The 25,411-nt window shown below is 47.8% G+C and overlaps 2 protein-coding genes across 2 annotated transcripts in view; one reads left to right on the forward strand and one right to left on the reverse strand.

The window, feature by feature from the left end:
• Positions 1 to 323: 323 nt before the first annotated feature.
• On the reverse strand, positions 324 to 4,084 carry PolG1 (DNA polymerase gamma, catalytic subunit tam). The gene has a single exon (XM_075699204.1). It carries the CDS (start codon positions 3,990 to 3,992, stop codon positions 480 to 482), a length of 3,513 nt encoding a protein of 1,170 aa, XP_075555319.1. The 5' UTR covers positions 3,993 to 4,084; the 3' UTR covers positions 324 to 479.
• A 607-nt stretch (positions 4,085 to 4,691) lies between these two features.
• LOC142587884 (ubiquitin thioesterase OTUB1) overlaps positions 4,692 to 25,411 on the forward strand; it is a 35,192-nt gene continuing 14,472 nt past the window's right edge. Inside the window, exons 1-4 of the mRNA XM_075699205.1 lie at positions 4,692 to 4,821; positions 5,215 to 5,267; positions 9,155 to 9,253; positions 23,962 to 24,080. Coding sequence (XP_075555320.1) covers positions 4,743 to 4,821; positions 5,215 to 5,267; positions 9,155 to 9,253; positions 23,962 to 24,080 — 350 coding nt within the window. The 5' untranslated portion in view covers positions 4,692 to 4,742. The remainder of the gene's footprint in view (positions 4,822 to 5,214; positions 5,268 to 9,154; positions 9,254 to 23,961; positions 24,081 to 25,411) is intronic.

The raw sequence follows: 25,411 nt of genomic DNA on the forward strand, positions 1-25,411 counted from the left end.
ATCTGTTCTGTTTCGATAATAGCACCACCAACTTTATTCATGCATGCACTCGCTAAATCTCAGATGCAGTTACCATTAAATGCACAGTCTGTAGATAAACAGATCAATATACAGATGCTACAACATGCACAGTTGTCAAAGCCTTGCAGTTTCCCAAGAAAAGTGTGAGTCATTGATATGATAGATGCAAGCTGAATAACACTACAAATATTTAGGGAGGCTGTTTCTTCATTTACCTAAGAACTCCAACACTGCGTCATCCCGTTAATCAGTATTGGCCTGGCCTGGCGGCAATGTAAACAAATCAGCAACACAAAACATAGTGAAGTTGCAAAAGTCCTCATTTAATCACCTAGAAGCATGATGTTAGTCTATATGAACACAGGAACACTTGCCCTACTCATGTGAAATGGACTAGAACTTAAGGAAAGAAAGCAAACAAAAAAATCTGGAAGTAGCTAATTACACATTACAGATGATCAGGCTGACTCAGCCTCACGAGACAGGAAGCCCCCTTTTGTCTTTTCAAGAACTGCATAAATATCCAGCGCTTCACCAGGAGCAATGCCATAACCCTCTTTCAATCCCTGAGGATTCGACGGCGTCATGCAATCCATGTCCACCTCTTTCCTCAGCACAGTGTCAACTTCAATGCTGCTGAAGAAAGCCACACTTTGCGGAAGGTCTCGCATTCCCAGTCTCCAAGCAAAAAAAGAGCGTGTGAGCAGATTGGTCACCTGCAGTGCCAAGGCAGCCCTGTACCTGTCCTCAGATGCAACTAAGAAGCGCACCTCATCGTGGATGCTGACGGCAAAGCGGCCGCGAATCGCAAAGTCCTCCATGAGCCACCTCATGGTGACGAGCATGAGGTGAAGATAGTCCACCGCCGAGCTCTGCACGACCCAATTTATGCGGCTGTTGAAGAAATTTGTGTTCACAGCAGCAGGCTCCAAGGCACGGCTGATGCAGCAACCCAGAACTGGAGTCTTTGGGACTTTTGAGTTTGCAATCGCTTCGAGTTTGTTGAACATGTGGGATTCGCTTCCTCCGGACCAGACCTTACGGGCACCTTGGATGTAGACCTTTTGGCCACCGACATTTTCGCCGGCGTGCACCCTTACGCCTTTCGTCTGGGCATACATCATCTTTGCTTTGGAGGCGGCCTCCTGCGAGGTCAGCCTGTGATTAAACTGCATGAAGAGGCGCTGCGCAAATGGTAGCCCTGCACCATAGATGCGGGCGTAATTGATAACTTTGGCTTGGTCCCGACTGATGCCGACGGAATGAGCAATGTGGCTGTGCATATCGGTACCAGCTGCCTTGTTACCCTGGAGGGTCATCCACCCAAAGGCTGTGCAGCCGTGCATGCCTGCAAAGTGAGCATCGGCGAAAATGGAAGCAATCCAGAGTTCCTGGGAGTCTACGTCGGCACCTACAATGTGGTAACCCTTGGGAGCCTGAATCATGCACTTGAGCTCACTACCCACACGGTCTTTGTAAGCATTGCTGGCTGTCAGCCAGGTCGTCTCGACACCTCGTCTGGTTACTGTGCCGGCCGGAATGATCCGTGGCAGAATGACGCCGTAGTCGCAACGCTCATCAGCTTCGAACGTTCTCGGCAGTTCGTCCCTGTCGAACCACACCACCATCTGTCCCATGATGCGGTCACGAGCGTTCTTCCAATACGAAATCATCTTGCTCAGCGACAAGACCTGATTGGCTTCTGGGTTGTCGCTTGACTGTAAGGTTCCATCAGAAACCTTGGGCAGAAAGTCTTTGGCAAGTGGATTTCCAACTCTCTTGTGAGGGCCATCCTTGTGTGGGAGTCTAAAGAAGCTGCACCCTTCAATGCCAATGTCCATGTCGGCATTTTCCTCCAGTTGTGGAGTGTCATTTTTTTCTCCCAGAACTTTCCGCCAGAGTTCTTTTGCCCCTTCTTCTGGAATTTTCTCTAGTTTTTGCCATGCTGAATCAGTGTCACTATTCTCTGCAGAGCACCTCTGGTAGCCACAAACCTTCAAGAATTCTGCAAGAGGAAACTTTGGTTTTTTTTCGTCTGTGCCTGCTTGTTCCTTGACAGCTGCAGAAACATTTATGTACTTGTCGCTCCCAGCCTTTGGGACCAAGTAGCCCCAGCCATGCTTCTCATCATAGTGAACAGGATAACCATCCCACTTTAGCCTAAGCAGCTTTGGCACTGAACGCATTTGGGTGCTTATGAGGTAGGGCCCAGGAGCCCAGTCTGGGTTGTCCTCAGGGTTTGAGGGAGGCTTCGTGCAGAAGTCACGGTACCACGCAGGATAGCCAGGCATGAATGGCTGCACCTTATACAACAGCTTTGAAGTATCAAAGATGTGCCGGACTTGCTTCAGCAATTCTGTTTCAGTAGGAACTGGGCTACTGTTAAGGTCTGCCTCTGAAAGTGATGCTGTCCTTGAGGATGGCTCCGAGTAATTTTCCAAGGGCTTTTGCAAACTAGATGAATTTGGTGGAACTGCTGTCCTGCAACTGGTTCCTGAGCCTGCTTCTGCCTCACTTGCATGAACTAATGGCTTCTTTGAGGATGTCACGGACTCCTTTTTGCTCTTTGAAGAGGCCTTCGCAGGTGTCTTTTTGATCCTGATGCTCTGAATTGTCCAGTCAAGGTCCCAGAGCCATGGGTCCTTCTTGTATGCTTCCCCATGCAGCAGACGGCAAGCACCATTGGCAATACTTGTCAGCATCTGCTTCAGCTCCTGTTGGTAGTCCTCGTAGATAGAGTCCGCCTCTTTGAGGTAACGCTCCCAATTCTGATTCACTGGAAGATATGCCGTCGACATCTCCAACATGCCAGCAAATGACACTGGGTGTGGGAACCGCTCAAAGTACAGCGGGAGAAGCTTGCCGAGTACCAGATGGGTAGCGACCACGTCATTGGCACAGTAAGTCATCAGCTCCTGGAAGTTTCCAGCAACGTCCTGTAAGGTACCGTTCACGAAAGTGTCCCTAGACTGTTTTTTGAGCGTGCTGCCTCCGGAATAGAGCTTGTAGACGGCGGCGAGATTGTTGAGGGAGCTGAGATCCTCCCACAATTCGACCGGCGGACCGCGCGTAGCCGCTGTCGTTTCCGACGACTTCTCCGACTTGCTAGCCATCGAAAGAGCTCGCTGGAAGCTCGTCAAGCCGGACACGCACATATGAAGGGACATGGTGTCCAGAAACCTCAGACGACTTCCTTCGATCATGTACTGCTCCCTAATGAAAGATCTGTCGAAGCCGACATTGTGACCGACGATTATCCTCGCCGGCGACTGATGTGGGCCAGTGGTACTTTCTAGGGGTATAAGGTCGCTCAACTTGACGCGCTCTTTCCACCTGAACAGCTCGCCGACTAACTGCGGACTGCACCAGGAGTACCAGCAGTCGCCGGAAGCAGCCGTCGCAAGCGTAGGGAAGTGCCCTTCTCTTACGCACACCTCGACGTCGAAGACGAGCGACGTCTCATCAGGGTAGTCGACTACGATCGCGTCCCTCCCGTCGTTATGGTACTTGGTCCATCCCGGCGCGAAGTTCCAGCGCGGCGGCAGGCGGGGCAAGGTCATCGCGCTCAGCGCTTCCGCGGCTAGCCTGTAGTCCTTCGAATAGCGACGGCCAAGCTCCAAGAAGTGCTCTTCGAGATCAGAACCCAGCAAAGGCGGAAGCTTGAAGTCGACGTCGGGCAGCGGGGTCGTTGTATGGCCCCACAGTTTTTGCTCTTTCAAGTGACGCACACTCCTGTCAACCGCTTCGCGATCGAGCTTGTCGCAGACGCCGCCGAAAACTTGCCGGTGCAGCGCCGGCGACAGCATTTGCACTCCGATGGGATTGAAGCGGCGCGCGTTTTCCGTTTCCTCGACGCCGTTGTTGCGGTCTTGCAACGCAGTCTCCGAAAGCGAGGTCGCATTTTGGCGTCGGCTAACAACGACGGATCTCTCACGAAGACGAGGGAGGCGGGCACGGAGCTGCGTCAACATCGAGAGCTGTTACTACAAAAGTTCACGCACATCTTTCACCAACGGACTGCTTATTCGCAAAGTTGCGCTTTCCTCCGACCACGCGTGTTTTGTTTACGACGGTTCCTTCGGCTCATTTATCTAGATTTGACTCCTACATAAAACTCGAAGACAAATCATGAAGCATGATGTTCAGCAGCGCCGCTTCTGATACATTTGGCGGCGTACAAGCTTGCCCGTCTTTGATCTTGAAGGCTTGCCTTAACGCACACATACTTTGCATTATAATGCGGAAACATTCGGGAAATGTAAAATGTGTGAATTGTCCGCACTACCCAGAATTTAAAGCTTTTATTGAACAGTTTGAAATTCGACGCTACCCGTACGCCGCATTATTTTCGGGCACTAAACTGACAGTGCTTTGAGAAGAGCCTTGCCGTGTTCATTTTCAAATTTGTCATATTCAGTAGGAATGACACACGTTTCTGATGCGCGTTCTTAATTAACGCGTCCGTTTATAAACTGAAACATGACGACGACAGCTGAAATGCAACTTGAATAGAAATTTATACCGAGATTGGCGTCCTTCTATACATTACTATAGAAAAAAAATATATCAAAAAGCTCTCAAACATTTGAACAAGCAGGCGTTTATAAAAGCATTTTCACCTGGCTTATTTTTTACAGTATCTTCGTTTTCGGCCGCGCGGAAACCGAAATGAAACGTCAGACGCCAGCAGGCAGCCAGAGCGCAGATGTCGCCACTCGAAAATGAATCCCTCAAACGTAAACATGGCTGATGATGTGCGGCAAGCCGCCCCAAAATCTCCCTCGAATAACGTGATATCGGGTACGTTGGGACCAACGGTTATTGTTTTTTAAACTGTCACTGGGGGTAGCATTTCGTAGTTAAAAAGCCTACAGCGCAAATGAGCGCCTAACGCCGCTCGGAGCTATTCGGCGTCCATTGTATCGGCTTCCTAAGCCTGAATCCGTGCTTCCATTTGATATAGAGGGGTCGATTTATTTATTTTTTTTTTCGCTATGGAGCGAGCGTTAACGTCCGCGTTTCATTTAACCCTGACGAATCGTTACGTAATTCTCACTGTGAGTGCTATACGATTTAATCTCCTGTCATTTGTGTGACAGGGACCATTTCGTTCTTGTGTGCGAAGCTGTGTGACGGCGCTCAATCCGCGCACGCAAGTTGACAGCGCTTTTTTTTTTCTCTCCTTTTTTTCAGATATGAATCACGATGAAGCGATACTTGCACAGGAGAAAGAGATTGAGCGCGAGGTGAGTTGCATCGCCGTGTCATTTGTCTTTCAGAAAGGCATTCAAACTTTGCATGTCGGCGCGGAGCGCTTGATCAAGCCACTTCCGAGTCCAGGCGCGTTGGATATCTTTCGCAAGCCGGCTGATTTTACAGAACGATCGCTGCTGTTTGCCGATGCGTTCAAATGTTTTCTTCTGGGGAGTATGATGGTACAATGAAACGCAGTCAATGCAAGTGAATATGCTGTTTCAAGTAACCCGGCGCCGAGTCTGTCTGAACCAGCGCAATGAAACCATCTGATTCACAGGAGCCGAAACCTGCTACCAATTCAGTATTTATTTCTTTGACGCTAGCTTATTCATTGTGCGGTTGTCGCGAGGTTATCAATGGTATTCCAGAATGGACGGGGTTTTCTCAGCAAAGCAGCTAATTAATTTGGTGAGAGAATCTTGTGTTCTATACATTTCGTGACTGTTCTTTCCCAATGCTTATTTTGTGATAGCCTTAGCAGCGAAACACGTTTAAGATTTCTTGCCGTAGACAAATGGCGCAACGTTTCTGCTTGTAATCTGGCACACATATACCGGATGGCATTTATGCTTTGAACGAACTGTTGAGAGTATGTAATGCTCCTGTCATGCCGATAAATACTGTGTCATTTTGAGTGTGTGTGCTTCACTGTGCGGGTCATTAGGGCAAGGTTTAGGGACATCATTTGTGGAATGCACTCATTGGCAAGTGCGTTCAGTGAGCTCACTTTGCCTGTTGGAAGGACTTAATCTCGATGCCAATTCTTAAAAAAATACAATAATTTTCAATGCACATGTAGTGAAGTGCACTTGCTCAAAATGATACATGATGCCCAAGGAGGCCAAATCAAAGCCTAATCTTCCAGAGGACTACATCCTTCGGATAATGGCCAACAGATTCACTAACTCATTGCGGCGGTACCGGCATCACACAGGGCTGCATGCATTTATTTAATGCCTGTTCTGTTGATTTCTTCTACAACTTATGCCTTGCGCAGGCCACCTGAATAAAGCAAAAAAAAAAAAAAAAAAAAACCTGCCAACTCTTCCGAATTTTCTGTGACGTTCGGGAATTTGTGCTCATTCTACGACCTTATGAACATTGTGTTAAGTGTTGCAAAAATTAATTTGCAAAAAAAGAAAAACGTTTTGATTGTTGATTTCCAGTCATGCTGTTGACAGTCTTCCAATGTTGAAAGGATGCAACAGGGGGGAGGGGGGGGGGCTACTTGCTTTCAGCAAGTTCACGCAGATTGACAACTGGTATGTTGCTGAAAAATCATTCCTATATAAAGAAGCAAGAGTCTCATTAATTCCAGGTCTGTTGCTTCTTGTGTGCTGCATATAAAGGCAAATCATTGTTAATAAATTGCATATGTATCCCTTAAGCTTTTGAAAAAAAAATGCGAGCTCCTGCCTCCCTTCTTCTGTGCTGTGTTCACAAGATCTTTAAAAGTTGTAAAGTCTGTCGTAGGTTGGCATGTGGGAAATCACCTGGGCAAAAAGAATACAGAAAAGCAAGGGGCTTAATTTTCTGCTGCATACAGACACACGATGCCAGCTGACACTGAAGTCAAAGAAAACATCTTTCTCTTTAGTTTAAATGTAAAGGTGATCATAGTAAAAAGGGAGATGAATGTGACTGGCACATCAAAGCGTTAGTTGCTTTTGCACCATAAACCTTACATAACTAACTGACAAAAAAAAAATTACTTGCTGCAGGTAGGAGTCAAACTCGCTTGTTTTACATTATGCATGCAACGCAGTATCATTGAGCAGCAACTGTTCTCCCGTGCACTTTCTTGGGTATCTGTGTGCATACACTAGATTTGTGTGTATCTAGATCTGTACACTAACACTAGGAGTGTTAGCTAGCACCGCTTGTGGCTGTGGCAGGCATCACATATAACACTTGGGAGCACGGAACTGGCTTATAAACCGAAATTTTTTTTGGGCTATCGCTATGCAACGAGCAAAAAGAATAAGGGGAGCCATGAGCTTGATTTTTTTTTGTTAGTCCAATTTTTTTTATTAGTTGCAGCTGCACAAAGCCAGCAGACAATGAATCCAGGCAAGGCGTAGGGGAGATGAAGTGTTCTTTTTGATTGAAAGGTATATACATAAAGAGCAGTGAGTGAGAAGGTATGCGCAGGGGTGCTGCAAATTTCCCGACTCCACGCACTATGTGATGCCTCTGGATGAAAGAATGTTTCATATCCGCCGCCATATCCACTCCCAGGCCTATATATTTAGTACACATAAGCAAATACCCAAGAAAGTTGATGGGATAATGGTCCCGTGGTAGCTTGCCTAAACACTATACATGTAATGCCTTTTGGAAGGTGTGGGTTAGGCTCCCACCTGCGGCAAATTGTCTTTACGTCCACTTTCATTTCCATATTTATAAATTCAAAATAAGAAAATAACATTTTCCCTATGCTCTCTTTGAACTCATTGCCTGTAGGCTTCATGTGAAGGTTATGGACAGAAATGCAAAATCCTCAGTTACCCTTACCCTTGTCTGCTGTTCCAAGTTTGATGCTGCTTACGTGCTGCGTGTAAAGGTGAATAATCGTGAATAAAGTGTGTGAATATCTAACAAAAGGTGTGTACTGAGCTGAGGGCAAACTTCGAAAAAAAGAAATGCGTTCCGTCCCTCCCTCCTGTCCCGACGTAGGATATGGTTCCTGCAGGACTATTAATAATTTCAAAGTTCACAAGTTGGCAGGCATCCTAGTGTATAGTGCATGTTAGTTGCCATATACAAAGGAAAAAAAGAAGAAAAAAATAACAGAAGAGAGACCACCACACAGGTAATAACTTGTGTACCCACCGAGTTGACCTTGTGTCTCCAGTGCAAAAATGTTCAGGCACATTCAAAGGCTTTGTGACAAGTCCAAGTATGAGACAGGCGTGCACTAACGTCTCGTACAAGAGCAAGAACGAGAGTTCTTCTGGGAGGCACCTGTCACAAATACGTACAAAAGTTCACACTTCAGTCAGCAGTCTAAAGCACTCAAACGCTGCGCTCTGTAGCAGAGAAGGAGCATTAACATAGCAGCTGCTAGGTTCAAGCTACTGGGCTCATCCCTCTTGCGACGCAAAGAGCGATCCCTCTTGCGACGATCGCCGACACAATTGGCGATTGTTGCAAATCTGATCAGTGGGTCAAGCGCGTCGGCTTTTATACATCAGTCGTCGAATGTTCCAGAGTAATCGCTGGGACCTGCATGCCTTCCACGAAGTTCTACATTAATCGCGTCGCGCACACGTGCGATCAGATTGCACAAGGTTCGGTCACAGGCAGTGGATGGAAGCATCGATAACATTCCAGAAACTTCCGATACATGCAGGTGCGTCCTGCACTTTGCGATAACATTTGTTAGGCGTTGAAACATGTCGCTTGATAAGGGCTAACAAGTACACATGTCAATACTGTGTTACCCACACATCCTTGCGGCTGCTGCAAACATTCTCTAAATTGGGCCAGCAATGCATAGATATTGGTTCCGTTGCATTGCAGCGGCACCGATTCACTGCTCTAGGCACAAGTGTGGACAACTGTACAAGAATTGAGGCACTTGTGCATTCTTCTTGCACGTACTTATCCAAAGTGTCTTGGCAAGTTTTCGTGCGAGACGCTTGTGCCTTATTCTAGGCTCTTTGGCGAGAGGCACAAGGTTTCTTTTTTTCTCTCGGAATGACAGTCCCCGTGTCTGTCACCGTCACAGTTTTTCGCCGTTGTGTTTGAGCGTTAACAACGAGCCAGTACCTAGTTTCCGCGGTTTACTATTTGTGTGAAATGATCACGGCTCACTGTGTTCCACCGGGTTCAAGTTTAGTCATGTGCATGCACGTGGCAACGTCCTGTCCTGCAGATTGCTGAGCGCATACCACTGGTAGACACGAAGCAGGATTTGGCCATCCTCGAGAAGGAGTACGCCCTGGACGATGAGGTCTACCAGCAGAAAGTCAAGGTAAGGCGACTCTGTTTGACCGGTTTCTTCAGCTGTGTTGCAACCATAACAAAAGTGGCATTCTAATAGGTGTGTGCGCATAGTGATTCTTGAGGCCGAATCGAATAGCGCCAGCATTGAGTTGAACTTTGAATAGTTTTCTGATAACGAACAGCCGATATCACAATTTACATATAATTGTGTTCACATCTTAGTATTTGTATGTTTAGCAATTTCCTGCCATAAAATGGTATGTGCATTAGGGAGCATTTATTTGAAGCATAAATGGAGTCATCAGGAGCAAACAAGTAGTTTCTTTGCATGAACAGGACTCTTCAGAGAGTGGAAGTGTGCTGTACAGCTTGTAAAGTATGGCTACCTAAGTGACGCAGCCTCCTCCACTACGCAGGTTCTTATGCTTTATGTCTGTACGATACCCGCAGGGGTGAAAATTTACTGTACTATTGCTACAATTTTGTTTTACTCAGTGCAGTTAACGTTTCGAAATATTGGAAGAATGTTCGCATTTACGAATAGACTGTACGGTTCGAAGACCATTCGATGCATTCAAAAGTTTCGAATACAGTCGAACCCGACTATATCGAACCCGTTTACATCGAATTATTCCATATATCGAACAATTTCTGGACACGGTATAGTTACAATGAGTATATATAGCAAAAATTACGCATACATCGAACAAAACTAGTAGCGACTCTCGATATATCGAACGTCAAGCGGCGGAAAGTGCCCCCGGAAGTTGGCTTTCCCTCGCGGTAACGGGAAAATCCGGCGGCGCGGCTCCATCCAACCGCTCTCCCTACGTGACCGCGCTACCTCGGAGCCGCCGACACCCCCCTACAAAAAATGATCCTGGCCCGCCCGCCCGCAGCGCTTGCTCAGACAGCCAATCAGAAGCTCTTGTGCCCTCGTCGTGCAAGATGGCGAAAGTGCGAGTTGTCTCGCTGCTTATCTGATTCATTGTGTGCGCCTTCTCCCGCAGTGTTGCCGTGATGAAGCGGCAGAATTCGCCTTTCGTCGTGAAGCTCGAAATCATAAATCGGGTCGAACGCGGTGACAAGTCGGATGTCCCCGCAACGTACAAGATTCCGAGGTGCACTCTCGGCACGATCTTGATGGGGGAAATTAGGGCTAAAGCGGCCTAACTCGCGACCCGGTGCCCGTAGTGCCCGTGGCCCCCGACGCGTACGCACGGCCGTGTACGAGTGGTTCATCCAAAATAGCTTCAGCCGTACTGACTTCCGCGTGCTCGGTGATGACTGTAAATTCTGATTAATGCGACGAAGCCGTTGCCGTTGTTGCCGAAGTTTGAAGCGAGCTGTCAGAATTTCCGGAAGCTGTTGACGAATCAACGGTGAACGAGTTGGTGAGCGCAAATGATGGTGTCGCGACCACGGGAGAGCCCGAAAACGACTACATTGCCGACATCGTGCCGAGCACACGTGAAAATGGGCAGAACGAGGAAAGCAGCGACCGTCTTTGGCCCACATCCTCCGAAGTGATTGGTGCGCTCGCACTAGTCCGGTGCTTCTGCGCGAATGCGGAATGTTGCGGACTCAGCTGCTCCGACTCCTTAAACAAAGTGGAAAAGTGCGTGCCTCGCACGCAGCGAAATTGCCCAAGCAGAAGAAAATGCAGGACTATTTCGTGCGAAACTAAGCTAGTTTCATCAATAAAGTGATTTTATAAATGGTATGTGCTTTTATGACATCCAATTATTTAGCAGGCTTATATCGAATTATGCTCTATATCGAACTGATAGGCGTTTTTTTGCGAGTTCGATATAGCCGGGTTCGACTGTATTTCCGTATCCCCACATTCTAACCTCCATATTAAAAAATGTGCCTCCACTCAGCGTTTCGTCTTAACTCACTAACGTCAATAGCAGTACCACCTAGCAGCTGAAGTAGTCACTGCACTTAAATGCGCTGCACTCCGAAGCATTTATTGAGTTAAATTTTTGTGATCGGGTGCCCATGGAGATTACACAAAAATACACCTGCCCGAGGTTTCTTTTCTCAAGCAGCTCCTCCGTGTAGGAGTAATCCTACACAGAGGAGCAATAGCAATCCAGAATTGTTATTGAAGTGCAGTTTTTTCTTCAGACTGAAGGATTGTGTGTCGAGGAGAAGCTTTGAGTCGAGGCTTCGATGGGAAGTCGGGCCATTGTTAGGCTATCTTCCGAAGTAAGGTAATTGGTAATTGGAATTGAAAAGTTGGGATGATGCACCCCAACTTTTGGTTTGCATCATCCTTGCCTCATATGCTGCTCAAGAAGGCTGTTCTTCCACAGCAGTTCGCCGAACTGTGTTCTCATGCCAAGGGCCAACTGCAGCGAAGTTTCGCATTGGTTAAATCGATGGCAAGTGAGTATTGCTAAACGCGTGTGGTATTTGTTTGAACGAGGCACGTGGGCGACATCACTCCAGTAAAGAGAAGGAAGAACGAACTAAGCTCGTGTGGTGAATCTGACCGGTCAGAACTGCAACCGCTGTTGTAAATATAACCTGTAAATAGTTGCTCGTCTTACTGACGCGTCCTTCACGTAACAATGTGGTGGAGGTGGAACGTTCCCCGTTAACGCCACGGAGCTCCGAAGCGGCTGCACCATCCTCATCTCAGCCATGGCTTCCGATGGACCCATTCGATCGCCAATACACCTCTGGCGCCATCCAGAACGTACGTTACGGTTCCTAGTCTCCGTGATCTTGGGACATTCTCCGCCCAAAAGGGCGTTGACGTCGACGACTGGCTCAGCATGTACGAGCGTATTAGCCAAAGCCACCACTGGGACCCTACCATCATGCTTGCCATTGTGATCTTTTATCTGGACGGGACACCGCGTGTCTGGTTCCACACCCACGAGGTCGAGCTCTCCAGCTGGGACATTTTCAAAGAGAGGCTTCGCGACCTATTTGGCAACCTGTCAGGTCACCAACAGGCTGTGCGAAAAGAGCTTGCCACCTGTGTCCAGTCGTCGACTGAATCATATGTCTCCTACATACAGGAAGTGCTCGCACTTTGCCGGAAAGTCGACGAGCACGTGACCGAGCTTGACAAGGTGGGCCATATCCTAAAAGGCATTGCGGACGACGTCTTCAATTTGCTCGTCTATAACGACGTCTTTACTGTCGACGTCATCGTCAAAGAATGCCGCCGCTTCGAGGTAGCCAAAGGTCGCCACGTCGTCCCACAGTTTTCCCGGCTCCCCAACACCCCTGCCACGTCCTCTTGCTCTGCTCTTACCGCCACACGACCATCTCAAGAGAATGTCACACATATCAATCGCTGTGAGATTGAAGCAGCGAGTCCGGCCCCCCTACATACACGGCCCCTTGACGGTACCTTTGACCAAGCGGCTCCTGCTATTTCCATTATTCAAGCAGTTGTGCAGCAAGAAATTGCAAACCTTGGCATCCCTACCGCCTGCTCTGTGTCCCGACCTGATTCGGCACCCATTCCCATGTGCACAACCTGTAATTACCAGTATTTCATCCCCAGACCACGCAATCCTGCTGAATGACGAACCCCAGACAACAAACCAATCTGCTTCCTCTGCCACTGCTTTGGTCATGTATCCCGCCACTGCCGCACCACCTGGATGCCGCCGTACTGGAGCTCATTCCCTGCTCCTCGCCCATACGCCGATGCTTGCCGTTATTCAACTTGCTGTCTGTACCCTACCGTATTTACACGATTGTAAGTCGACCCCCCATATCGCTTGACCGGAAAAAAAAAAAAAAAAAACCCGAGGGCGCATTCGATACGAAAATTTATTAGTAGCTGACATGGTCACTGGACTACTCGTCTTCACTAGTGCTGCCATCGTCATCGTTGCTGCGGTCCCACAGCGCGTCGTGGTCCAGCGAAATTTCAAATTTGGCAAACGACCGCACCAGGACATCTTGCAGAACAGCAGCCCACGCCAAATGCGCCCAACCACACGCAGCCGTCAGGGAGGCTCTTTTGACAGGTCCGGTCGGCGTAATTTCGCAGTCTTCTGCCGCCAGCCACTCGTACTCACGGCGGAGCAGAACCTTAAAATTAAGGTGAAGGTCCGGGCTTGTTTCATGACCACGTCACACTTCACTGGCAAGGACCGATCACGCATTTCAGCGACGCTGCCGCAAGCTTAGCCTACAGTTCCGGAAAGCGTCCAGACTTCGGCACGTGGGAAATTTCTCACTTGCCGCCACAGGGTTAAAATTTCGCTTCGCTGCAGTCGCCACTCTCGCACCACCCGTTTAGAAACATCGAAATTGCGGCCCGCAGTGCAGTGATTTGTTTCTTCGGCGTAAACGATGGCAGCCCTCTTGAACGCTGCTGTGAACGAGTGCCGAAAGCTTAGTGGGCCTGCAGCACTCATGACGACTGGGGAAGCATAGAAGTAGCATGTAGCCGGCAGTCGAGTGGAGCGCGTCAAAAAGTTGGTCAAGCCAATGCCAATGCCTTTAAGGCCTTTAAACAGAGAAAGAGAAACCCGCGAACGGTGTCTGCTCTTCCATGAACTACCGATACTCCCCGCAAGCGCCGCCGTTCTAAGGGTGCCGCCGCGAATGGGAACAGCGGCGCTTCCATCAACTATCGACACCCCCCATGAGTATTGCATGCACTGTAAGACTCTCAAAAATGTTGAAAAACCCTTCCGAAAAGCAAACAAACACGCGGGATAGCGAAAAGATACGGGTAGGACCATAGAGCAAACATAAAATTGTAACTACGTTGTAGCTCTCGTTGGTATCGCTTTTTTTTGGCGGGGCATGTTTTGGTTTCGATTGTAAGTCGACCCCCCAACTTCAGACTTTCAAATTTTAAAAAAGGGGTCGACTTACAATCGTGTAAATACGGTACTTCCGATGCCCCTGACAGCCGCTCCTCAGTGCGATCGTCGTCGCCCCAGCGCCGTCGCTCCCCGTCACCCCAACCTCACCGCTTTTGCTAGCCAAACCGACGGACGAAAAACTAAGCCATGCAGCTCTTGGAGGCAGTTCTGCATCACGTTCGTCCTGTCCAAATCCTCCGTTGACGCTCCTCACCAACACGAACCTAATTAAAGCAGACGTCGATAATGTTTCGTAGACTGCATTGATACCGGAGCCCAAGTGCCCATAATGAGCGCTAACCTATGTCGTCGCCTCAAAAAAGTTCTTGCGCCTGCCATCACTCGAGCCATACGCGTCGCCACTGTTGCCGTCAGGGGTATGTGCACTGCTCGCGTAGGAATAGCTGTCTGCCAAGTTCTAGTCCTGTTCACCGTGCTGACCAGTTGCCCTCATGACCTAACCTTCGGGCTCGACTTTCTGACGACGCATTCTGCCCTCATCGACTGTGCCACTGGTACGCTGTGCCTCAAGCTTCCTCTTCTGTCAGACGTTCACCCCGAACAACCTCTGCACTACAGCGTTTGTTCACTTACCTCCAAAAGCCCTTACCTTTGTCGAATTGGCCTCAACGGCAACCGTGCCTGATGGCGACTATGTCGTCGCACCTATTCTTGATGTCCTCCTGGCACGCGACATCTCTGTGCCACACTCCGTCGTAACCCTTGCCGCTAATCGGATGTGTCTCCCCATTATCAATTTTGGCTTGACGAAGGAAGTGTTACCTGAAGGCATAGCGGTGGCCACGCTCCGGTCAGTGACAGACGACTACATCACTGTTTTTGCAGCTGACGCATCTCCAGATCCTCCTGAGGATGCCTTGAACCTCGACGGCCCATTACGTTCCATGGTCGCTCCGGACCTCACACCTGATCGAGCAGCCGACCTATATCGCCTTTTGCTTTCCTACCTGACATATTTGACACTGCCAAACAACCACTTGGTCAGACGTCCCTTGTTAAGCATCGGATCAACACTGGTGATGCTGTTCTCATTCACCACAGACCGTATCGCGTGTCTACGGCAGAGCGGCAAGTTATTCAGCAGGAAGTAAACTAGATGCTTGCCAGAGGCATTGTTGAGCCCTTGTCGAGTCCTTGGGCGTCGCCGGTCATGCTCGTCAAAAAGAAAGATGCCACGTGGCAATTCTTAGTTGTTTACCGCCAGCTAAACCGAATTACTAAAAAGATGTTTACCCTTTACCACGAATCGATGACGCTCTTGATTGTCTTCACGGTGCCAAATAGTTTTCGTCCATCGACCTTTCATCTGATTATTGGCAGATTTCTGTCAATGAGCAAGACCAAGAAAAGACCGCTTTCGTCACTCCAGATGGCCTCTATATATTCAAGATTATGCCGTTCGGTTTATGCAATGCCCCCGCCACGTTCGAACAGGTGATCGATTCGCTGCTTCAAGGTTTCAAATGGTCAGCTTGCATTTGTTACCTCGACAACGTCCTTGTGTTTTCTCCTACATTTGAGATGCACCTTGAGCGCGTTGCAGGTATCCTAGATGTCTCTGCAAGGCTGGGCTCCAATTAAACTCTTTGAAGTGCCACTTCGGGCGCCGACAGATTACAGTGCTAGGCCATCTCGTCGATGCTTCGGAGTACAACCCGACCCGGAGAATGTTCGAGCAGTAACAGCTTTTCCTGTACCTCAGTCTGTCAAAGACGTCCGAAGTTTTGTGGGGCTCTGTTCTTATTTCCCACAGTTTGTGAAAGATTTCGCTGCCATTGTTCGACCACTCACTGAACTTCTGAAGAAAGACGTGCCTTTCAAGGGGGTCCCCTAGGCTACCGCATTTTCATGCTTTATCACAATTCTCACCAATGCACCAGTTTTGGCCCACTCTGACCTGTCCGCACCTACGGAGGTCCGAACCGATGCCAGAGGTTATGGGATCAGAGCCGTCATATCGCAACGCCAACACGGACACGACTGCATTATAGCCTACGCTAGCCAGCTCCTGACAACTGCAGAGCGCATCTATTCAATTACCGAGCGCGAATGTCTTGCTCTCGTCTGGGCTGTTTCAAAGTTCCGCCCATATGTACATGGCAAGCCCTTCTCAGTAATCACAGACCATCATGCGCTCTGTTGGCTTTTGTTGCTCAAGAATCCCACTGGCCGGCTCGGTCGTTGGGCCCTCCGACTACAAGAATACAAGAATATCCCTACACCGTGACTTACAAGTCAGGATGCCAACACCAGGACGCAGATTGCCTCTCTCGCTACCCAGTCGTAGATGAAACCACTACATCTGATACTGACACCCACGCCTGTGTTCTCTCTGTTTTTCCACTGCTCCATGTCGCCAATGAGCAGCGCCATGACCTATCCTTGCGTATCATCATTGACCGCCTGGAATCGTCACTTTCCGACAGTTTCCTTCACTTATTCACACTTCAAGATGGCGTACTCTACCGCCACAATGTTCACCCCGACGGTCCTGCATTACACCTTGTGATCCCTGAACACCTTCGCTCGCCTGTTCTCAACGAACTTCATGATGTCCCCGCTGCCAGTCACCTGGGTGTGTCACGTACCTACGACCAGATCCGCCGATGCTTTTTTTCACCAGGGCTTGCTCGCTCCGTTCGAAGATACGTAGCTGCGTGTGAGATAATGCCAGCGAGGCAAGACACTGACGACGCTCCCTGCTGGGTAACTTCAACCACTCGACATTCCTGCCGAACCATTCTTTCGGGTTGGTTTGGACTTACTTGGCCCTCTTCCTCTTTCTACCTCTGGGAACAGGTGGATCGCTGTGGCCACGGATGAGGCCACGCACTACGCCATCACCCGAGCGCTTCCTATAAGCTGCACCACAGATGTTGGCAATTTTCCATCACAACGCTCTGGCAAGTCGCTTCTGCCGCCGGGTGATTATGCTACACGTGTGTGGTATTTGTTTGAACGAGGCGCATGGGCGCCATCATTCCAGAAAAAGAGGAGGAAGAGCGAACTGGGCTCACGCGGTGAATCTAACCGGTCGGCGCTGCAACTGTTGTAAATATAACCTGCAAATGGTTGCTCGTCTTACTGACTTGTCCTTTGCGTAACAGTATTGTTAAGCGATGTTGAAGCAATCTTGTAGAAGTTGCAGGACTGGTAATTGTCTAATTTTCTTATTAAAAGCCTTGAAAGATTATGTGAGCAGACAACATGTGCACCTAGTGGTTGCCAGACGTAATGCAAATCCCAGACCTCCCAAATATATACAGCGGACCAAGCAGTGCATTCGAACGGAAACACAAATGGAAAATGAGAAGAAGCTATTTTTGACTTGAACAAAGACGTAACCGAAGTATTATGATTTTGTTTCGGAGTGAAACCGAAATATTTCCGATAGGTTTTCAGTTCAAGGGAAAAGTCTGCAATCCGAAACAATCGCCGTCAGGGAACGTCAGGATTGGCACGGATCTCGGGCAGGGATAGTACGAGCAATAGTGGGTTGAGCTTGTTCCACTAATCTAAGCCTTCTGCCCAGTGCACTAGCAGATCAGTGTCATAGCAAAACCCCGGGCTTGCACTCTGAAGAGCTTATTGTTCATTTTGTTCGTTTAAGTTCGTTTCATCGGAACAGCGGTCTTGCATTTCACAGAGTACGCTTGGTGACATGCTGCTTGTGAGGTAATGGTCAGTGCCTTGACTGAAGGCACCGAGCATGATTTCATAATTCATAACTCACTTATTGAGAAAAATAAATGCTGTGTTTTTATTGTTAACTTTGAAAAGCTTTGCATGTAAGCCAAAACCTTTACAGTTCGTGGAACGGAGCTAAAACCAGAACGAAAAACATTTCGTTCCAGCACCCTGGCACCAAGAGTGCAATTTTCGGACGTAATGCCGATAAACTGTACCAGTATCAATGTTTCATGTTCTTCATTGATTCTGGCGAGTGACAATGGCACCATTTTTACTTTTGGTTTCAAAAACTCTTGCTTTTGATGGTATGTTTGATAACGTTTTGTAATGAATTCACCGGTATGCACTATGACAAGGAGTACCTTGCTTACAGTTAATTTGTTGTTCATATTGAAAGGGAACAAATGGTGCAGACTGACAAGAACAGGAACACAGAGTAACAGGAGAGACGCAACTACCTATTGAAGTTTATGCACGGAAAAGGTTCACTTTTCCGTCGATGAAACTATGAAACGATGATACTGCGAGGAAAGAAACAACAATTAAAGAAGGAGCATGTCTGATTATTGCCACGTGGCAGTGTCTACTAGCTGGGAAAACCGGGAATTCTCAGGGATTTTAAACACACTGGAAATACTCGGCGAAAACTCAGGGAATTTGTGCTTGTATCAGGGAAAATGAGCTGTAACTTTTTTTAAAGGGAACGAAAGTCGCGGTAATGCTGGCTTGAGCAACAGAGAGGGATCGTAACGAATTGTCTGTGACGCCATGTCGTCGGCTGGAGGAGTTGAGAGTGTGCAGTCAACCACAGACTTTCGGGACGGCTGAAAATTGGCCGGCTTCACAGCACCACCACGTACCCCATAGAGTCGATTACAGTCGCCGACCATTCATTCGGACCTCACGGGGACTGCGAAAATGTCAGAATAAACAGGTGTCCGAAAAAGCAGATTAAGGGGGAAAAAAATTGAAATCCTTTATTTCCACGCACTTATTTGGGCTCGGCTGTAGGCTTGAATAAATCGTGAATGCTCCGTTGCACGCTGTTCCGTTTACGCGCAATCAGATAAGCCTGAATCTCGGAGAGGGTCGTATGGTCACAATAGGCTGCTGAAAGCACAGTCACTGCTTGTACACGCTCCGCATGCGATGGCAGCGTAGCACATGGTGCGTCATCTTCCGACGCAGTCATCGTCCGGCGGTGCAGCAAAAACCTGACGAATGATCTCGCCGTCGTCGAGTTCTGCGCATGTCAGTATAGCAGTGTCAGCACCTGTGAAACTGTCGAATGAGATGGTTTCCGGAATTGCAATGCAACCACTGTGCATGTCTCGGCAGAACATTTTCCGTGTCTGTAGGGAGCACATTGAAGGCGACAAACAAATCTTGGGCCTCCCGGCACCCGCTTGCCGGCATTCCCCAGGGCAGTCTGCGCAGGCACTGTCGGCGCCATTAGACACTTGACGCGATGTTTCCGTATGCTGCGTTGGATCACTGGAACCTCGACACAGCACACAAAGCAAACACCACCGTGCCGACACCAGTCGCACAAACGAAAAACGTGCCCTACTCGCAGTGTCGTGCGCGAAGAAACAACTCAGCTGCTGGATTGTCTTGACATGGCTTATTAAGCTGAAACTGGAACTACTGTAGAGCCACTCTATCGAACCAGGCAGAAACGATGATGATGAGCGGGGATTTCCAGTAGCGCCACTTCGTGGGGCAGCAAGGAGGCTCTGTTCAAAACAAAAATGGCGTTCAGCAAGTCAAACCATGCACCGGTCCACGGAAGAAGGAAACTAAGGAGAGGCCCTGACGTCACTCTTTGTGAAGCAAAAGTGAAGCAGGAAGTTGGCGTTGCTCACGGCGATGCTCCGCCTTTTGGGCCACCCTCCTCTCTTGTTTACATCTTCCGCGAAACCACGCCGCGCTGCACGTGGTTTCGCGCGCGGAGCGCGCGCGCTCTCGCGCAACATCCGACAGAGCACGGTGCAGGTAACACAGCGCAACAAGACACGGTGACTAACGCAAACCCGCCCACACAGCGCCTTTGCCACGGCACGAAACCTACCTGAGCAACACGTGTGAGCGCTCAAAACCATAACAACGCCATTGTGGCCCAAAAGGCATGGCCATACAACAAAAAAATAAAAAAGCAGCAAAAAAATGAGAACCTACTACGTCATTTCCACCACACTTTTCTCCTAGCGCGCGGAGGGGGTAGGGCCTCTCCTTAGTTTCCTTCCTCCGTGCACCGGTCAGAGTCGGTGCGTGGTGCTCTCGATTGAGTTGGCTCAAGGAGTGTCCGAAAAATCAGACGAGAGGTTGCAAGTTGTCTGAACTTTTGGCAGTTGTTATACATTATGGTCTATGGAGAGAATGGCGGCGCCGTGAAGCAGACCGAATAATCGAGCATGTCCGAATTTTTGGAGTCTGGAAAATCAGTCGGCGGCTGTATAAGATGTCTGACATTTTGGACCCGAGAACCCTTCGTTGTCCGATTTTCTAGACTTTTTGCCATGACCACAGGTCTGAAACAGCATTAATCAAAGGCACCACTGCCACCGTTTTGGTTATCTCGCTGCCTGGAACCACGCTCTCGCGCGCAGATCTGCTGGCAGCCATAGCCATCACGTGGCAAACGGTAGGCCCCCAGCTTCTTTGAGGTCCGCTATTAAGCTTCATGCCGTTCGGCACTGTTTCCTTAATTGAAAAAATTCGCCGCTGTCAGCAATGGCACCGACTATGCCTTTCTGATCCTCGCCAATGGCTTCGAAGCTCGAAAAGCATAGCGCGGTGCATAATGCCGGTTCCCAAAAGTCTGCTTCTGCTCTATACAGAAATGCTAGGCTGTGAAGCATATGCGAAAGTACTGCGGTGAAGCATAACAAGCGTAGGAAGGGGCAATTGACACGGGACACTGTATTTCTTAATGGTACACTCGTCCACCCTCCATCTGTTGCAGTATGAGCACCGATATGTCTAGTAAGGGTACTGGCAGGCCTTTTCAGATGTGCCTATGGCGATTTGAGCCCTTAAGGGCAGTAAAAAACATGCATTCATTTTCTTCGAACTGCCCAATTTTTCTAATGTTTTCGCGGCCCCTAGGGAGTCTGAAAAATCGGATGTTGACTGTACAGCTGACCATGAGGATGCTTCAAATGGTCCACGGGGCGAACGCACGCTGGAAGAAGGACAAGAACAGAAATGACTTGTGCATTGAGGAATGAACAGGAAAGGAAGCGTGCCGCCGCTTCTTTCAAGGAGCTTGAGGTGAAAAACCAAAGTGTTGGCTGACACCGAAATGCAGGTGTCCCTCATCCGAACCAAAATAAACCCTTTAAAGCAGTAAAATGCTAGCTACACTGAGGTGTTGTGCGCAGGCTGAGAGTTTGTCAGGAAAGTTGAGGTTGACACACCAGCTATTGAGAGAGCATCTCACTTGTAACAAAGTTCAGGCCTCATACCAGTGAGCTTGCAATCATTTGGTAGAAGTAGCTCATGTCCCCTTCAGTCATGTCATCCACATTTGTGGATGCGACCTATTTTCGCCATTTCAGTGCAGGGGTAGCAAGGAATAGAGCACAAACGTTAAGCTTAGGCCTAAGTAAATTGAACATTCTGATAACCTAAATTCCATTTTACTTCTGAGTGATATGTATTACAGAGTACAGCTTTGGTGAAGGTACTGCCGTGTTTTAGGTGATGTTTGATGTGGGGCATGTCGGTAGCAAATATATTTTCTTTTCTTTGTTGAAGTGCTTGAGGCCAGTGAGTAATTTTTGCATCTAATTTGAGTGGTGGATTTAATCCCTTTGATGAAAAAACGTAGCATGACTCACTTTACGATATTCAAATATTTAATTACTCTCTAATTATGATGACTCATCATAAAATGCTGAGAGAGTCAATCACCCTGATTTGCTTTCAGTGGAGTCTCAAGCGTCATCTGTTTCACACATGTATAGACAGTTCATCATAATTCGTGACTGGAGGGAATATTCGAAAATATTTGTTTCTGTTCGCATCTCCTTTTTTTTTTCGTATTTCAGAATGTGTGACTCGATTTGCAATGAGTTTTACCGTATTTTTTTTTTCAAAAGATACCTTATTCAATGTGTATTTTACTAATCCCTCCCTTCTGATGTTTTTTTTTAAAAATAAAATAAATGCTACTCCTTACCATTCAGACCGGATTAAGTCGTATTAAAAAAAAATTTAAGTGACATCTGCTGGCGTGGTGTCAGCCTGTCTTGACACGAAACAAACTTCTGTGTCACTCAGGGAATTCTGCAGAGGAGCTCGGGGAAAACCTGGAAAACTCTCGAAATTTGGAAATGTCAACTTCGTAAACACCCTGAACACAGCAGTGTTACGTGGTGGAGCATATGCAAAAGCATTGCGGTGAAGCATAAGTGGGGAAAGGGGCAATTGTCTCTGGACACAGTATTGTGTTCGTTAATTATACGCGCATGCAGCCTTAAGTCTTTGTCACAGTACGAGTGCCGATATGGCTAATAAGTGTACTGGCAGTCCTTCAGAGCTTTTTTGGATGTGCCTGTGGCAGTTCAAGCCCATAAGGGCATTTTTATGGCATTTATGGCATTTTATGAAGGACGCTCACTCTGTTCTCCGTTCGTTTTCATTACCGCTTCCACCTTCCTTTTTGCTCATTCTGAGCTGCAATAAAAGCTTAAAAAGTTGTGACATACCAACTCGCCCAAGCTGCCACACTTTTGACCCATAAGGGCAGTAAAAGACATGCACGCATGTTTTTTTTTTGGACTGCCCGATTTTTCAGACGTTCTCGCGGCCTCTAGGGAGTGCGAAAAATCTCACGTTGACTGTACACTTGACCAAGAGGATGCTTCAAATGGTCTGTGGGTGAACACGCGGTGGAAGAAGGCCGAGAACAAAAAGGGACCAACGCATTCAGCAATGAATGAGAGGGAAGTGTGCTGCCGTTTCTTTGAAGGAGCTCGAGCTCAAAAGACAGTGTTGGCTGGCGCAGAGATGCGGGTGTCCCTCATCCACACAAAATTAATTCTTTAATTCAGCGAAATGCAACACTGAGACGTGCGTGGGCTGAATGTCAGGACACTTGAGGTTGACTTTCCAGCTGCTTAGAGAGAGTCCTACTTGTGACAAATTTTGGGCTTCATGCCAACGAGCTTGCTGGCAGCTGATAGAAATAGCTCATGCTCAAATATTTGCTTCTGTGCGCATCTGTTTTTATTCGTATTTGAAAACGTTCGATTCACTTTACTATGTGCTTTACCATTTTCTTTTGAAGATATTTTATTCACTGTGCATCTTACTGACCCCCTCTCTTCTATTTTATTTTTGAATAAAATAAACACTACTCCTTAATGTTTCAGCTGGATTAAGTCGTTTCTTTTTTAAAATATTTTTTAACATGCTTGCAAGAGAGTGACAGCATCCGGCGACATGGTGTCAGCCCATCTTGACATAAAAGAAAGTGCTGCGTCACTCGGGGAATCTTGCAAAGGCACGCGGGGAGAACCTGGAAAACTCGGGGAATTTCGAAATGTACATTCGGTAGACACCCTGTATGAATGATGTGGTGGACACAAATAAGGATAGTCACCTAAAAACAGGAATTTCTTCTCGAGACGGGATAATGAAGGCACGCTGATGCCCTTTTGTCCCTGCCTAATGTGATATCCTTCTGTGACCTCGGGCTCCATCCTGTTACTCTAGGTTCTCCTTGTTTTGCGCTGCTTGTTACCAATCGACACCGACATTGCCGCTGAGACCGTGTAGCATTTGATGGGACAAAAGGGGAGAGCAGGTTTCTTGCATTTCCAAGTGAAGCGCGGAAAGGCAAATTTGGTAGCTCTTAGTGACGGTCATTGTATTGCCTTCGAACAGACACACTTTGGGCAGACTGGCGCACTCTTGTTTGTGATGCCATGTGACTACCACCTCTGCTTTAGTTGACATGAACAACAGCGCTGCACTTGGTGGATGTTTTGAACGTGTGTCGTAAATGCGCAGTAAATATTTGTGTCGTTCTGGAGGAATCGAATTGAGGCCGTGCACTGTAATGGTGAAGTTGACAGTTACAAAAAGAAAGAAAGAAAAAAATGCGGTATGCGAGATTTTTTTGTGTCAGTACTCCTCTAAAGTGTCCGGCTCCTGGCTGGATGTGCAGGACCTCCGCAGCAAGTACCAGTCTATCCGCAAGACGCGACCAGACGGCAACTGCTTCTTTCGCGCCTTCAGCTTCGCCTACCTGGAAAGCCTGCTGAATGACCAGCAGGAGTACACAAGGTACTTGCATATGTCCATGCTTTGGTTTAGGAACGGCCCGTGCAAGGATACACTAAACTCCATTTCATATTTAGCAGCCAATGCTACAGAGCCCTCACACAAAATAAGTGTGATAATAGAAGTATAGCCAAACCTCAATATAACGAATTGGTACTTGGAACGAAAATACTTTGCTAAATCACGAATATCTTTAATTCGACGTTTTGAGGTTCTAGCTGTAAGAACAGCTTCACAATTTCCCAGAGAATTCCTTGGTGTGGATAGCATCTTGTTAGTAAGCATTTATAAACAAATTGCAAGAAGGTCAGGACGTAGTAGCGCAGTTGTGAGCGCCAGTGCTTGCTGTGCAGATCGCACCAAGAGCCATACATCGACATGACTCGTGGTACCGTAAGTCTTGGACGCCATGACCGACCATGCTTAGTGCCCGCAGTAGCTGCCCACAAATTAAAATCAGAAGTGTGAAAAGATATGGATATTAGTCCAGGGTCAAACAGAAAATTCAGTTTCACCAGAAAGAAAGAAAGCATTGATGGTGTTAGCAGAGAGACAACTACACTAAGTAATGTTCGTAGTTTTATCGATATAATGCGTGCTCAGGCAAACATTTAACAGATCTGACCCGAGGGCCACGAACTCGCTGTCACAACGCGAGCGAATGCTTCCACACAAAGGGAAACCCAGTGGAAGCAATTAGGTTGGCACCAAGGTGCCAACCTATTCGGCTTGCAACATAACAGTGTTTCCTGCCTGCCCCCTCCCATGCATGTGCGTTGATGGCGTTCTTGTCGCTGTAACTTTTCATATGTGCACTTTCATTGAGCCCGATTGGGATCGAATTTTTTGACAGCAGTTGGCTCCGTTCCGCAATTTGCGCAGAAAAGCCAATAACTATCAACAAATTTCATCTCGATAGCCTTCTATCGTGATCAAAAGTGCACCGTCTGACAACCGTATTAATCTGCATGTTTCTACACCTATATATTTGCCCAACAGGCTAAGCATTGATAGCGATAGTATTAGACAACGGCAGGTTTATTGGCCACATAAATGACTGAAAACGTTCACTTACTATTGTATTTTGCCCGTGTACAACCCGCCACCACTTATAAACCGCACCCCAAATTACAACAGCCTGAAAAGAAAAAAAGAAGAAAAGAAAGTCTATTCGTATAACTCGCGGAAATAACTGCATACAACAGTGCTCAAATCTATGCGAAAACAGTCTCCATTCACGGATGCAGACTGTCCATGTGGTATCTTTGGCCAGTGGCTCTGTTTCCCCTCCCCTCCTTCATCCACGATGCTGATAAAACAGGATTCTAACGGTG

The sequence above is a fragment of the Dermacentor variabilis genome, chromosome 7 (genome assembly GCF_050947875.1).
Source record: "Dermacentor variabilis isolate Ectoservices chromosome 7, ASM5094787v1, whole genome shotgun sequence".
In the NCBI taxonomy this organism is placed as follows: Eukaryota; Metazoa; Arthropoda; class Arachnida; order Ixodida; family Ixodidae; genus Dermacentor; species Dermacentor variabilis.